At 41.0% G+C, this 15692-nt stretch overlaps 1 protein-coding gene across 5 annotated transcripts in view; it reads right to left on the bottom strand.

Annotated features, from left to right (window-relative positions):
• Positions 1-264: 264 nt before the first annotated feature.
• The window catches only part of LOC102257791 (low-density lipoprotein receptor-related protein 1), a 44158-nt gene continuing 28730 nt past the window's right edge, over positions 265-15692 (bottom strand). For 2 of the 5 annotated variants that reach the window (XM_014537889.1, XM_014537891.1), the window contains exons 20-31: positions 15331-15517; positions 14540-14758; positions 13973-14156; positions 12109-12310; positions 11856-12020; positions 11476-11676; positions 10163-10712; positions 9615-9740; positions 8405-8515; positions 6731-6967; positions 2824-3301; positions 888-1242 (exon numbers count right to left, since the gene is read on the bottom strand). In XM_014537889.1, coding sequence (XP_014393375.1) covers positions 1095-1242; positions 2824-3301; positions 6731-6967; positions 8405-8515; positions 9615-9740; positions 10163-10712; positions 11476-11676; positions 11856-12020; positions 12109-12310; positions 13973-14156; positions 14540-14758; positions 15331-15517 — 2808 coding nt within the window. In that variant the 3' untranslated portion in view covers positions 888-1094. Of the gene's footprint in view, positions 342-887; positions 1243-2823; positions 3302-6730; positions 6968-8404; positions 8516-9614; positions 9741-10162; positions 10713-11475; positions 11677-11855; positions 12021-12108; positions 12311-13972; positions 14157-14539; positions 14759-15330; positions 15518-15692 lie in introns of those variants that run through there. The other 3 variants (XM_014537890.1, XM_014537893.1, XM_014537894.1) reach the window with 3 other exon arrangements.

Below are 15692 nucleotides of genomic sequence, written 5' to 3'. Positions count from 1 at the left end.
TCCCCAAAAGGGGGCGTGCAGGAGGCAGCCGATCAATGATTCTCTCTCACCATTGATGTTTCTCTCTTTCTCCCTCTCCCTTCCTCTCTGAAATCAATAAAAATATATTAACAATAAAAGATAGTCAACATGACTCATCACCTCTCAAAGTCTCTTCCTGTCCTTAAAAAAAAAGAAAGAAAGAAAAAGCAGTTATTTTAATAAAGAGTTACCATTGGCCACAAACTGTTCCAGAAGTTAAAACAGTACACAATGAAATGTATAAACAGTTTTTATTGAGATGCTTCCGCTCCTTTTAAAAAAAAATCAGATTAATCAGTTTGCAAAGAGGTCAACAATTCCTGTAAGAAAAGAGAGTTCAAGTTAGAGTATATGCACTACATTGAAACAAAGCAAAAACAAAGAGATGGTTGAGCTATACAGAAGTTAGAAGAAATCACAGGGAGCTATAAACTTCAGGAGTAATTCCAACTAACCCTGATAACGTCCCACAGCCCACCCTACAATAGGACTGGACTCCTTGTGGAAGTCCACCAAAAGCTGAAGTTCTTTTTCTTTTTAATTTTTTAAAACACTATTTATTATTATTATTATTATTATTATTTAAATCCTTACCTGAGGATATTTTCCCATTGATTTTTTTTAAGAAAGAGTGGGAAGGGAGAGAAGAGGAGGAGGAGGAAAAGGAGGAGAGAGAGAGAGAGAGAGAGAGAGAGAGAGAGAGAGAGAGAGAGACATTGATGTGAGAGAGATACATTGATTGGTTTCCTCCTACACATGCTCTGACCAGGCCCAGGGATCAAGCCTGCAACTGAGGTAGGTGCCCTTGACTGGGAATCAAACTTGTGATCCTTCAGCCCACTGGCCCATGCTCTAACCATTGAGCAAAACTGGCTAGGGCAAAAGCTGAATTTCTTGATTACTATTTCATGCATGTTTCACTCCGGTTTGAATAACTAAAGATGGAACAGAGTCTAAAGACAAAAAAATTACTGACCATTCATTTGATATACATAATCGCATCATTCTCTAGTTAACACTGCCTCCTTTCACCCGCCTAGGATCTTTCAGAAGGGTCATTCTGTAGCTCTCTCTCAAGAATCTGTTTTCCTCAAAGACACTTCCAGGCATACCTGTTCATCATAGGCTTCATTGACAAAAGTCTCACTGCTCATTAGATTCTCTTCTTCTTGGTCATGTTCTTTAGGGCTGTTCAAATTTCTTGATGAGGCTGTACTATTTCTAGAAATCAAAGAAACAAAGTCAAAAGAGTTGTTCCCTGAGGTAGCAGTTGGAATTGGCAAATGTTTAGAAAGGGCCAACGTGTGCCCTAGTCAAGGTTATTTTTTAAGGAATTACGCAGTTTTGATTGTCTCTTTAACAATGCAAACAACCTAGAATGGGCAACTCTTGAGTCAATTATTATTTGTTACTAGGCATTCATCTAACTTCTGAAATGATACATCATCTCAATTGAGGGGAACTAGGTAACGGGAGGCAATGGGTACTGAATCCAAGGACAGGTAAGTGGCACCTGGACACAAGTGGCAAGTTAATGTGGTGACAATCAGAGACCCCAAGGGTAGCATCTCATTCATCTTAATATTAACCATTTAGCTATTAACTAACCACTGCTACCTTGGGCAAAAACAATCACTTCTCCTGGCCTTTCCTTCAGTCTGTAACATGAAGGCTGGGCAGAGATGTAACTTTTACAACTTTTGTCATCTCTATATTTCTTGATACATAAGCTGTTTAATGTCTACTTATCTAATCAGTTTCTTCAGTTACTATATCTCCCCACTCTAAAGCTTATTTTGCCATCATTCCTACTCTAAATCGTGGGTTTTTTTATTGTCTAAAGTTTTACATATGTCTTCTTTTACCCCAATTGACCACTCCTCCACCCACCCCACCCCCCGCGCAGTCATTTCCACCCTGGGCAAGCCCCCACCGCCCCAATGTCTGTGTCCATTTAAATCGTGATTTTTGTTATTCTTGTTTGTTTCTTTAATCCAGTGATTCTCTAGCTCTTTGACAAAACAATGTTTTTGCTTTAAATCTTTCCTGAGTTTCTTTATTTCACCTCCTGTTATGGGATGAGTGGTGCCTCCTCCAAATTTATATGCCAAAGTCATAAGCTCCATTAACTTAGAGTCTAAGGCTTAGACTGTAGTCACATTTGGAAAGAGAGTCTTTAAAGAAGTAATTATGTTAAAAGGAGGTCATTAGTTTGGGCCCTAATCTAATATGACTGGTGTCCGAGAAGAGGAGATCAGGACACAGCCATGCACAGAGGAAAGACCATGGAAGACACAGAGCAGCCTGCATCTACAATTCCAGGAGAAACCAGTCCTCAGCCTCAGAAGAAACCAACCCCACTGATACATTCATTCCAGACTTCCAGCCTCCAAAACTGTGAGAAGATACAGTGCTGTTGTTTAATACCCGACTCTGTGGTATTTGTTATAGCAGCCTGAGCAAACTAATACACCTCTCCTAACAAATTCTTCCTCCAAACAATCATTGGCACCAGCTCTGCCTCATTGATGGGGAATCTCCTCACTTTATTCAATCCTCCAGAGATTGTGCCACTGACAACTGTAGAGGCAGATGTATCTGACCCAGAAATCACTCAAAAAGATGGTCCCAATTATTATTTTTTTTCAGGTCATCTAACAGGGGAGGTTGCTTCATCTCCTCAAGCCTTTCTCAGAGGACAAATTTCTAGAGTGGACTCTTACCTCCAACCCCATTCATCTTATTTTAGAAGCGACTTCTTGGGAATAAAACTCTCCCATCAGGACATTAAGAGCTGCTCACCTTTTTCGTTCACGTTCTTTTCTGAAATACACAAGTGCTCCCAGAGCTAACAGAACAACTGGCAAGGTGATGGTGAAGCTGAGGGCGATGTAGCCGGGGCCAGGTCCACGCGCTGCCTCTTCACAGAAGTCCCCACCGTATTCCATGGGACAGCTACATCTTCTCAGCTCTCCTTCCACGGTGCAGATTCCCCTCCCATTACAGAAATCGCTGCCACAGGGCAGATGTTTTGCCTCCTGTGGGTCCTTGGGCTGAACAAGCTTCCCTCTTTCATTGTTTTCTGAGGTCTTGCTTTCTCTATCAGGAATCGAGGGGATCAGTGTTTTTCTGACAGGAAAATCCGTCTCTTCTGGACCCACATATCTAGTGTTGGGGGGCTTGGCAGCCTGGAGAGGTTGGGCAGCTTTAGGAGTCACCCTTTTTCCAGCCTCTAGCTTTCCAAGTGTTAGTGTTGAATGGGTTTTATCTGGATAGGCACCTACAAAAACAGTAGGTAGAAATATGGGTATATACACATATTTGTCTGTTAAGAAATATGTCAGAAGAACAAGAATTCTAACAGACTAAATCAGATACGGTTGAATTTATAAAATCATAAATCACTACTATTACTTGGGGCCAAATAAAAAAATCTATTGAAATTTATATTAAAAACTGCATATCTTACAGCACTTAAAATGTTTGGTTTCAGGAACAGTCTATTGACCATACCCATCTACTTTTAGATGATGGTATGTATAGCTTAGCCAAGTTAGAGTCCATCAATTACTATGTTTTATTCTATAAGAATTAGTGTGGTAGATCTGAATAGTAAATGTATAGGCTAGAAAGATTTTCTTTAAAATGTAAGTATATAGCCTTAACCGGGTTGGCTCAGTGGATAGAGCATCGGCCTGTGGACTGAAGGGTCCCAGGTTCGATTCCAGTCAAGGGCATGTGCCTTGGTTGCTGGCACATACCCAGTAGGGAGTGTGCAGGAGACAGCTGATCGATGTTTCTCTCTCATCGATGTTTCTGACTCTCTATCCCTCTCACTTTCTCTCTATAAAAAATCAATATATATATATATGAAAGAAGCTTGGGTTCTAGTCCTACACCTGCCACCAGCTTGTTAGGTGACCTTGGCCCTTTCTCTCGGGGGCTGTTTTTTCACATCCAAATTCACTAAATTTATTCAGCAAGTATTTACTGAGCATCTACTGTGGCTCAGGAAGTGTTCCAAGGGAAATGGATGGCTTGGGTGATCTTTCAGATTTAACATCCTGTGATCTAATGAATTAAACCAAATTGTCAGTACTTAGAAAAATGACACAAACAGATTAAGAAAAAGAAATCTTAGATCATCATCATGTTTAGGGCCTGAGGGAGAAAAAGAAAGTTTGTTGCTTAAGGGCAGGCTCCAACTTTTCTAACCTGTCCTCAGATAACTAGCCTCATATTATCATCTACCCTGCAAGAGGGGTCTCAGAGAGTCACCCAGGCTGAGAGAACAGGGACGGGACTGGGGAGCAGGTGGCTGGCTGGCTGCCTCTAGCGAAGAGCTCCCACATCTTTTCCCGGGGCTGTCGGCAGCAGCTTTGGCAGCTGTCAGAGTCCCTGCAGTTGGCTCAGGTTCTGCTGCCTTTCCCAGAGAACGCTGCGCATGCATCGCCTCCTCCCAAGCCCCATGAGCATATGCCAGAGGGGCCACCGAGACACACACATCACATGGTGATGAGGCGGACAGGTGCTATGCTGCTCAAGAGCATAAGGGCCTTCAAAGGAGAGGTGCTGCTCACATGTTTGTAAACACTTTTCCTTCCCTTATATATTCATCAATCCTTCACCCACAGCTCCTTCTGAGGAGCCCTGCTCTGCCCACAGTCCCTGCCTGGGTAGCTGGCACAGGCAGACCAGATGATGCCACCTCCCCACTCGCCTTAGGTGACTGGACCGGGATGAGCTCCTGACTCAAGGATACTAGATTCACATGCTGACTAACCGACACTCTATGACGTGGCCAGAGTCCCAGCCTCTAGTATTTGAACTGAAATGTGCCCAGGGAATGCAGCAGTGGGCCACACAGCCCATGAGAAGAAGAGAATGAATGGGGTCCCTGGAGCTTCCTGGACTTCCAGAGGCTTTTCAGTGTCTATTTTAGTCCCAAACCATGTTCGGCCTGTGGACTGAAGGGTCCCAGGTTCGATTCCAGTCAAGGGCATGTGCCTTGGTTGCTGGCACATACCCAGTAGGGAGTGTGCAGGAGACAGCTGATCGATGTTTCTCTCTTATCGATGTTTCTGACTCTCTATCCCTCTCACTTTCTCTCTATAAAATATATATATATATAATGTAAGTATATAAGTATTTAAGACTTTTTGAGTTCAAGTAAACTATAGGTTTTAGCAGGATCTACAAGTCGCAAGTATTGAACCAGATTTCATGGTGGTGGTAGGAGGGGCACGCATTAGGCAGGCAGTAGGCAACAGGGTGCTTTTAACCACAGAGGAATCTGAAGTTAACTTTGTGTTTAAGGCACTTCACCATATTCTCTGTCATTGTTGGCACAGGTGTTATTCCTCATGTGAACACTAAAGACCAAAGTAAATATTAGCAATGAAACTATTCTTGCTTCTTTCTTAAGCTGGTCCACAGGCGTGTTTCCACTCCTGGACAGTTTAGGGTCCCTCATGGTAAGGTATATCCAGAGGAAGCCAATCTAACTTTATGCACCCAGTACCACCCCCTCCAAAACAAGTTATGTAAAAGTCAGAGTCAAATCATTATTAAGGAAAAGAGTTAACTCTTGGGCCTAGGTCACCAGGGATGGGAGAGCAAGGGAAGGTATGTTAGATTTCTGGTTTGGCTTCAAAACCAGGTGATGAGGGTGATAAATGTCTCGCTCATTGACACTCCCCACTCTTGAGTCACTGCCTACACAGGAAGGGCAAGACCATAGAATCAACTCTTGGTCTTTGGTCTTTGTCTTTCCTAGTTAAAATGAAGTGATAAGGGGTAATAATTTGTCTTCCAGCCAGTCGGGTTTTAGAAGATGAGGATTTAAATTGAGAAGTAATGAGAACTGTTCCCTGTAAGATTCATTTTCCAAATCTTTTTCTTTACTAGTTATGACCAGTCTCAGTACCAAGCCCACTGCTTCTTCAATTCTATGCTTATAGGACTTGGATATCACTGGAGCTGGAGCTATGGGATTAGAGGGTGGCGGTTACAAGCAGAATTAGATATAGCTGTTCAGATGACTGGCCATGAAAACACTGTTCCATGAAGGCACTATTTGGCACAGTATTTCTGTAACAGCCATTTACAGTTAGCATTTAAGAACTAGTATGGCAGCCTTATACACATTCTCTTGTATTCCTTAACACCTCTGTGAGGTAGAAAGTGCTATTTCCACATTAAAAAGAGGGACCCAAGACAAGACAAATAGTTTGCCTAACCAACTTCCCCTGGCTATGCTCACCAAGTGATCAAAAATGTACTGAGTCAAATCTAGGTTAAATGAGTGTTCTTTCAGGCAACATACAAACTGTCTAGCCCTTCGGAGCTCACTATCACATTACCTGTTCTAAAATCAGTACAGAGGGCACATCAGCTTTTCACAAGGGGTTCAAATCTACATCCAACAGCCCCACCGGAAGTGTCCTATTGCTCAGTTTAAAGAGTGTACAGTGATAATGACTCACTATCACATTACCTGTTCTAAAATCAGTACAGAGTGCATATCGGCTTTTCACAAGGGGTTCAAATCTACAATCCAACAGCCCCATTGGAAGTGTCCTATTGTTCAGTTTAAAGAGTGTACAGTAATAATGTTGTAATCATTTAGAGAATAAAAGCCTAAGGAATATTGAAGAACTAGGTATTACTAAAAGTAAGCCAGTCATGGTGATGAATAGGAGCTACTCACAGCCCATTTCATCAGATGCATCCAGACAGTCAGCATGACCATCACACACTTGCTCCATGGAAATGCATTTCTGACCATCCTTACAGGCTTGTAATGGCGCAGAGCATCGGACAGCTTCAATACATCTGTTTGTGTCAGCCAAGTAGTAGCCACTGGAACATTTACAAGTCTGTCCTTCAGGGTTTGGTAAACAAATGTGGCTACATCCTCCATTGTCTTTTGAGCAGCTGTTACTACCTGTGGATCCCCAAACCCCCGAAATATACTGATTTAGATTTTTTTCAGAAGGGTCTTCCGCAAATAGACTATCAGAGTTATAGGATCCAGATATTTTCCCCACAGGATACATCTCATTAACTTAATTTCTTTTAGTCAACTAGGTACCAAGTGATTGGTGATTCTTCTTCATGGATAAGAATGGCTATAGGAACCTAGGAGTTCAGACAATGGATGGGTTTAAGAATAATTGAGGTAAACTCTGATTCATTCAAAATCCCATTGTGACTTCTCTTCTCCCCTCACACCAAGCACCCAGCATCAGAGCTAGAAGGTTCTTACAAATAAAGCTCTCTTTAGATGAAAATATGGGGGCTATGGTTTCTATGATCCCTCTAAGAATAATAGATAGAGAACAGATTGGTGGTTGCTAGAGGGTGTGGGGGAATTGGAAGAGAGAGAGAGAGAGAGAGAGAGAGAGAGAGAGAGAGAGAGAGAATAGTCTGATTAAGCCAGCCATTTATAGCTTCCCATAATTCTTCAAAGCTTATATCTTATATCTAGAAGTGAGGGTTTACCTTTTAAGATATTCCAGGAATTGTGGAATAGGTATGCATGTAGTATAGATAAAACCTACTTTAAGGGTGACAGAGACCCTCCTTCTGGTTCTCAGAATTAAACAACAGATTATCATCGCTTTTATGATGTGACCATTTATCACACTGAAGAATTCTAAAAGGTTCATCCTGCAAAGTCAAGACTTTAGAGTTTAAGCATGACTACTAATAATATCAGTTAGAAAAGTTAGCTTTCAAAAACAAAGCAGTGGGGCAACATTCTCTTAAGACTAATGTGTATACTGAATTATCCATGGTAATGGTAGGTATGATGAACTATTTGAGCTCACATTGTTGGAGTTAATCTCCACTAGTAACAGATCACTTCTCTTACTACTTCAACTAAGCACATCATCATCCTCCCCACAAATTCAGGCAGGCACTCTATTTCTGTCCATAGAAATGTGGAGAAAAACATCTGAGCACCACTCCCAGTTGATATTTCAAGGATTACTTGACATCACAAGTAGATACAAGTGACAATGAGTAGAATGAAGACACCCTAGAGCTAAAAGGGATTTTTTATTATACCATAATTGTCATTAACCTACAATAATAGAACTGAAAATAGAACCCAAGTGTACCAAACTCCAGTCCAATACACTTACCACTACTATGTTTCCTAAATAAGTAACAGAACTAGTTATACACCATGACCAGACTGTATATAACTGCATAAAGACAAGAGAATTGTGTAGATCTACAGGAATTTGCCAGAGAAATATTTTAATGGAAAATTCAAAGATATTTCAAGGCAATAATGTAGGAGGGAGCATCCATCCCCTCCATGGGGAAATCCAGTAGACTTCAGTGCTGTTATAATCGTTGCAGAGTCACTTACCCTGTTGAGAAAGTTTACTGTAAACTTTTAAATCCACAATCTTCAGGTCTACTTGGAACCACCGATTTTCTGAAAGTTCTGCCTTGCTGTACCAAACTTTAGTGATTTGGGCTGAAACAAAAGCCAGTGAACAATCCTTAACAAAAGTGAAATTAAAACAACTTCCTGGGCAAAGAATATTGCTCAATGTGAAAACTGTCATTTGTTTGCTAAACTCCAGTTGAGGAACAACAGCTTTACAGAAGAGGTATGTATTTTTCTAAATCATGTTTCTGGGAAGAAACTTCAGATAAATAAAAGACAACATTCTATGCCTCTCTCCAAAATAAAATCAGGTATTAATAAGCTATGTTGAGAACATTCATATATGCCCAGATATCTAAAGACAGGAAATTAGGATATATGATGCTTAGATGCAGCCCATACAATTGATGGATAATGATTTTAAACATTGTTCTAGAACATTTCTGAAAATGGCTTCTCTGCAACAAGAGTCACCAGGGGAATCTTAAAATAGATGGCAAAGGCCTTCTCACATACCTAATAAATTAACATCTCTGGGGTAGGATCTGACAGTTTGTCTTTGAAATTCTGATGTGGCCAGCTCAACTGGTCAATGGACCAGAATTGGAAAATATAAAGAGACACATTTATTTTAAACACATAAATTGTTCATTTTCCAGTTTTAGCAAATCTAGATTCTAACCAGAAACAATATATTAGAGCACTGTGATTTATGACAATCTCTCTGAATATACTAGAAATACTTTGCAAGTGTAAGATGTTCTATATTTCACCTAGTATTTTCATGTGTATTTAGTCAACTGAAACAGGTACTGTCTTCATTTTACAGGTAAGGTGTTACAGCCACTAGCTACTAACTGACAGAGCAGTTATACAACCTAGTTCCATTTTCTGGTCCAGTTCTCTCTCTACCAAAACAGGTGTCCTCCAAAGCAGAGAGCCTCATATAAATGCCAGAAATCTCAGGCAGAACTGGACTATACAAAGAATAACCAAAAGAAGTTAAAGCTCCCTCAAGTCACAGAATCACTGTTACACGTACATGTTCTGTTAGGGACGTTGTTTGGCTCTTCTTCTAAAAGAAGGACACCAGCAGAGATCAGTTCTAAGCAGTAGCAGATTCACTTTAGATACACAGGAATAAATTCAGATCACAAAGACAATCAGATACAGAGTTAAGACCTACCATCATCAATTGTTGTCCAGAACATCATGCTTTGGCCATATGTAAAGAGGTTAAGGCCCTGAATTCCTTTGCGATCTACTCTGTATCTAGAGCCATCTTGTTGAATACTTTCTATGAGTCCTCTCCCTAGAAAGAGAGGTTCGATTTATTTTATTTAGCCTGAACAGCTGTGCTCTCTCCTTCAACTCTTTACATCTTGTCTTGCCTCCTCTCCAGGAGGAGACTATCTTCATCCATTCTCTGAAGGCCAATTCTTCATTCATTCATTCTACTCTAACAATGATACACAAATATTTGCTCATGCATATTTTTTAAGGTCTTGATATTATGCCTTCACAAAGGAGCTATTGCATGACTATGGGCTGTTATATGCAACTTGGGATGGGGAATGATTGTATTTGTTTAGAAAGTGGTACAGAAAATATAAACTCAGACCTAAAAGCTATTTGAAGTTATTATGCCTGAAGACCAGAAAACTGAACATTTCTACTTCACTCTTGCCAAGGTCCCTCGGACTCCCATTTAGGGTGGAGGTAATCATTACTTACCAGTATCAGCCCAGTATACTCGGGTCCCTGAATCTGAAAAGGTCAGGCCCACTGGGACCTGGGATTTCTGCCACAGCACCTTCCTCCTGATGCCATCCATGGAGGCACAGTCGATGCTGGAACCACGCCCACCACCATCCTGGGAACCCAGATCCACAAAACACATGATTGCAGTGGGTGGATGGAGTGCAACACAGGTTGGGTGGGACAGATTGTTGCTGAACAAAACAGTGGAATACTGGCCTTTGGATGAAGCTACATTGATATGCGGGTTTTCACTGTCAATCCAATATATGTTTCCACTCAACCAGTCCACAGCAAGGTCGATTACTGTCCCCTTCGTAGATAAGATTTTCCTCCAAGAAAGCTTTCCAGATTCTTTGAGCCTCAGTAGTCTGATATCACCATTACCCAACTCTGAAAGGTAGAGTGTCTTTTCCTGGACAAGGTAGTCCACTGATGCCAGCTGGTTCATATTGGTAAAGGGAAGTACCCTATGTTCTGGTAAAGTTGCTTGTCCTAATAAAGTTTCTATATTTTTCAGATAAATCTATGGGAAAAAAGTTAAGTGGATGGTACCAGTTGCATCTAGTCTAATTCGTTACCTTGATTTTGCATTAATGTTAAATTCATATTAAATACTTAAATTCACATTTTCAAATATTCTATTTTCTAAAAGCAGACAGCAGTTATTTCTCTCCTTTCCTGGAGCTTCAAGCACTTTAAATTCCTTGTATTTGGGTGTTTTGAAGATTTACTCTTCTGTTAAAGGTCCCCCCCTTTAAGTGAGCTTCAACTATTAAGATCTTAAGGAAGCTAAAATCTATCCTGACCCCCAAATTTTTGTTTTTTTTTAAATGCCAAGTCCTCTAGATATTAGAAGTTAGGGGTGACTTGCTTGTCACTACCTTTTATCTCCCTACGGTTTAAGAAAAGTTCCATCACAAAATGTACTTGCCCCCACCTCCAGGCTAGAATGGAGCCAAGCTGTTTGTATTTGGAATCTACATCATTATCCAGGTGCTTGGACAACTTAACAAAGTTGTCTAAACTAAATTAAATCTCACTGTTCTGATGTACTAAGCATTTCCTAAAGGATTTTAAGTAGAACTTGTTCTTATTTCATAGCTACTTTATTTTGGTCATGATAGTTCCCAGCACACAGTGGATATTAAAATTTAAGTCATGTGTGAAGAATATTCCAAGGGAAAGAGCTCCTACTATTTATAACTGCACATGAAGAATTCAGATTACTCAGTCTGAAACAGGATGTAGCCCAAGCACAGACACATGAGGACGCTTGTGGACAATACCTGTATGATAACCGTGGGCAACACAAGGAACAGAAAGGCAGACTCCTTGACAGGGACACAGTTGATGCCATCATCTGCAAGCAGGAGTCCGACCGGGCAATGACAGCTTCCCTTGGATTGTGGGCTCAGAAGGCACAAGTGAGAACATCCAGTGTCCAGACAAGGATTAGAAGACCTGGGCTGTAGGACTTCGTGCATTATCTGGAAGAAAACAGCTAGATGTCAGTGTACCTTATTGAATCCTTGAACATAGCCGATGAATAAATCTTCCTTTTTAATCATTATAGAGGGATGTCACTCCAGTTTGTACTTTGGGAAGTTCACATATGTAGCCTTTTCAGGGAGAATGAGGGGGATACTTTGAAGAGTGCATTATAGACCTTGAGTCCATAAGGCTGTTCAATACGCTTGATGAGGACAGCCCTGTTCTTGCCTGTCATCTTCTTCATACGTTGTACTGTTCTTGTCTTTGTTTCAGACCAGAAGACTTCATCCTCCAATACAGCGACTGAAAAGGGGCTCTTGATCTGTGTTAACTGCAACATCTAAAATGGGGAAGGTGAGGTTTCAGGGATGAGTTTTACACAAGACACATGACATTTTGTACAAATCTAATACCAAAAGAACACTTACGCTAATCCCAGTGCCATCTAGATTGGCAGAGCCAATACAGTGAAATTTGTCATCGGACCAGAATATCTTCCAACTCAGCTGGTCAAGAACTATGCTGGTTGGCCAGCCAAGACCTTTATTGATGAGTACTTTTCTCCTGCTACCATCCATTCCAGCTTGTTCTATGTGAGGTTCTCCTCCAATTTCAGACCAGTACATTAACCTATGTGAATAAAAGTCAGCTTTGGGATAAAGTATTACCTCAGAGAAAATAATATCAATTCATCCCTTAAAACAGTGATTTGAAGCCCAATTAATTTTTCTTCAAATGTTAACTTGGTCTATTCCTTAAGCAAAATTGTAAAGCAGTAAAAGGTTTTCTTGATATTTTATGGTGATTGTTTAGTCCTCATTTGTGGCTAAAATATCATGATAATTGAGTAAGAAGGCTAGGAATACATTAGTCCCTAAGCCATGGAAAATATTCAGGAAACCTGACAATCTTTTGTGGGCTGGAAAGTATGCTAGCTCCATGGGCAGACATGTGCCGCAGACCTTATTCTTGGCCACAAGCCATTAGCTGCATCAAAACTACTGTCATTTTGCTGAGGACCATATTAACAGATTCCTGGTTGAAGATATTGAAAAGGTGAGAAAAACAGGAAGGATACCCAATCTGGGTTCCCTTTGAATCCTGAGTTTTGTTCTGTCTTATTTTTTATTTTTAAATATATTTTTATTGACTTCAGAGAGGAAGGGGGAGGGCGATAGAAACATCAATGATGAGCCCTAGCCGATTTGGCTCAGTTGTTAGAGCATCAGGATCCTGGGATCAATTCTGGTCAAGAGCATGTACCTCAGTTGCGGGCTCGATCCCCAGCCATGGTGAGGCTTCATGTGGCAATCAATTGATGTATCTCTCTCACATCAATGTTTCTCTCTCTGTCCCCCTCCTTTCCACTCTCTAAAAATTAATGGAAAAATATCCTTGGGGAAAGATTAACAAAACAAAACAAAAAAGAAACATCAATGATGAGAGATAATTATTGATTGGCTGCCTCCTGCATGCCACCTACTGGTGATCAAGCTTGCAACCTTGAGCATATGCCCTGACAGGGAATTGAACTGCAATCTCTTGGTTCATAGATCAATGCTCAACCACTGAGCCACACTAGCCCAGCGATTTTTTCATTATATATATACTAGAGGCCCGGTGCACAAAATTCATGCACTGGTAGGATCCCTAGGCCTGGCTGGCAATCAGGGCCAATCGGGGCCTTCCAGCTGCCGGCTGGGGCCTTCCTTCATTCCACATTGCTCCCTGGTGGTCAGCACACGTCATAGCGAGCGATCGAACTCCCAGTCTCTGGTTGAACTCCCAAGGGGACACTTTGCATATTAACTATATATATATCCATCCCAATGAGGGCTTGGCTCTGCCAAGTAGGAAATGTCTCTAAGTTCCCAGAGAAAGGACACTAGATGAAGAACCCAGGTTTAATTCCAAGATACAATTATCCTGCCTCCCAACCCCAAGCACATTACTGTAAATTAAATACTATATCTAGTTCCATTCTCCATCCCCCTGCAATTTTAGAACCATAAAAATTCTCTATTCAGAGGTATATTTGCTTATTTTGGCAAAAGAAAGTATAGGTGTGCTACCAAGTGAACAACTTACAGCTCACTTTACTGAGATAAAGGACTTTCTCCAGAAGCTTTCAAAATTACTATGTGTCGTTGATCTACATCACCATAGAATATAAAGTCAGATAAGGTTTCTTCAGTTCACTTGTTCTGTGGTGAGTGAACACAACCAAAGAAGAACTAAGGAGGAATAACACACTTAAAGGACTTGACCAGACACTGTTATGCCTGGACTCACCCATTTAAGGGATCTAAAGCCAAAGACCGTGGCTGATTTAAGTTATCATCCAGGACAATTGTGTATTCAGGTTTTCCTCGCCACACAGCAGTCAACTGAATTGCCAAAATCTGGCCAGCTGTGCCATCTGTCCAGTAGAGATTCCTCCCAATCCAATCCACCACCATACAGTCTGACTTTATTCCTAAAGAGAGGAAACCATTCAACATGTGTACTTAGGTTAAATTATAGCTCTTAACTAGCTTTTAGTTCATAGTCATCAGACTAGCATGCCATGTTAATTAATTTTTCAACTGGCATATGCATTTCCATCAAAGCAGTCTTCTTAAAAATGCTCCAAAGTAGTATTTGTAGAGGAAGATGACCATTGCTCAGATTGGTCCCTGGCTGATAGTATGGCTTACTCCCCAGTCTACTGAGATGACAATGCATCTTTCCATTTCAACCAACTAGCAAGCCTTGACCCTTTTTAATTGAGGAGATACGACTAAGCCAATGTTTAGAACGTTAATGGACACTCATTTCGTTTTCAATGCCATGTGTATTTAGTAAGGGCAGGGGACATACCTTTTACTACAGTCCCTTTCTTCTTTGCGTCCATGCTTATCCACTTAATACTTTCTGCACCGAGCTCTGTCCAGAAGACTTTCTGATCCAGTAAGTCATAGTCAATAGAGAAAATAACCAGGTTCTTGTCTGTAGCTGCCAGAATATCTTCTTTCAAGCTCCTTAGTCCATAGAGAAGCAGGTTAAACTGAATGGCTACAAGCAGGATTGGTTCAGTACCTGTTGAATAAGAACTGCTTTCAGTGTGGTTTTAAGGAGTTGGAACAGTAAACCCCAGCACTGGCTAAGGAATCAGAGGACAAAGTAGCCTTTACCTTCTCATCGCCAGGGCTGTGATACCAGTTATCTGGTATCTAAGTAGCTCTTCCCTTGATGTAATGGTTAAGCTGAAACCCACATTTGAAGATACTTAGAATAAAGGTGTGGTTAGCTTAAGTTGAAAACCACATTTCCAACTAAATATTTGGGGGTAGGTGGGCAGGAAAGAAGTGTTTGTTAGGACTTCAGACACTTATTCTAGCTTCAGGTAAGGCTGACTCATGGGTACAAGGCCCCAGTTATGGTTTTGTTATAATAATGCCTTATTGGTAGACTCTTTCAAACTCAAATTCAGTCTGAAATATGAGGTTTTAAAAGAGTGTTTTGAGATTCTGCTAATCTTGCTCTAAAGACAGACAAAGCTGCCAGGAGCATTTAAGACCTGAGAAGGAGATTTGTATTGGTATTCCTAGAAGATTTAGGACCTTGAAGCTTGTGACCCAGCCTAGGAGATATTCCCAGCTCCAGTTAACCTGTTGCTTTACAGGTGTGGCCATCAGGCTCCAGCAAGTAGCCAGGATGACAGGTACAGCGGTAGGAGCCCTCCGTATTGATACAGGTCTGACTGCAAGGCTGACCACCCAACCTCCGGCACTCATCCACATCCTCACAGATTCCGCTGCTGCTCTTCAGCTCAAAGCCTTGCTCACAAGCACATATCTGAAAGAGGTTGATGAAAGCATTAAGACTTTCTGAAGACAATACAACATTGATAAAAAGGCTTCGATCTTGCCATAAAAAGCACATGGCAATACATTCAATGTCAGCAACTCAAATGGCTCTTAGGACCAACTTTATTTTGAATACAGTCACTCTCTTCTTCCTATCAGCCCTG

Source organism: Myotis brandtii, unplaced genomic scaffold, assembly GCF_000412655.1.
Source record: "Myotis brandtii unplaced genomic scaffold, ASM41265v1 scaffold185, whole genome shotgun sequence".
NCBI lineage: Eukaryota > Metazoa > Chordata > Mammalia > Chiroptera > Vespertilionidae > Myotis > Myotis brandtii.
The sequence above is the reverse complement of the archived record's forward strand: the minus strand, read 5'-3'. Positions and strand labels throughout refer to the sequence as shown.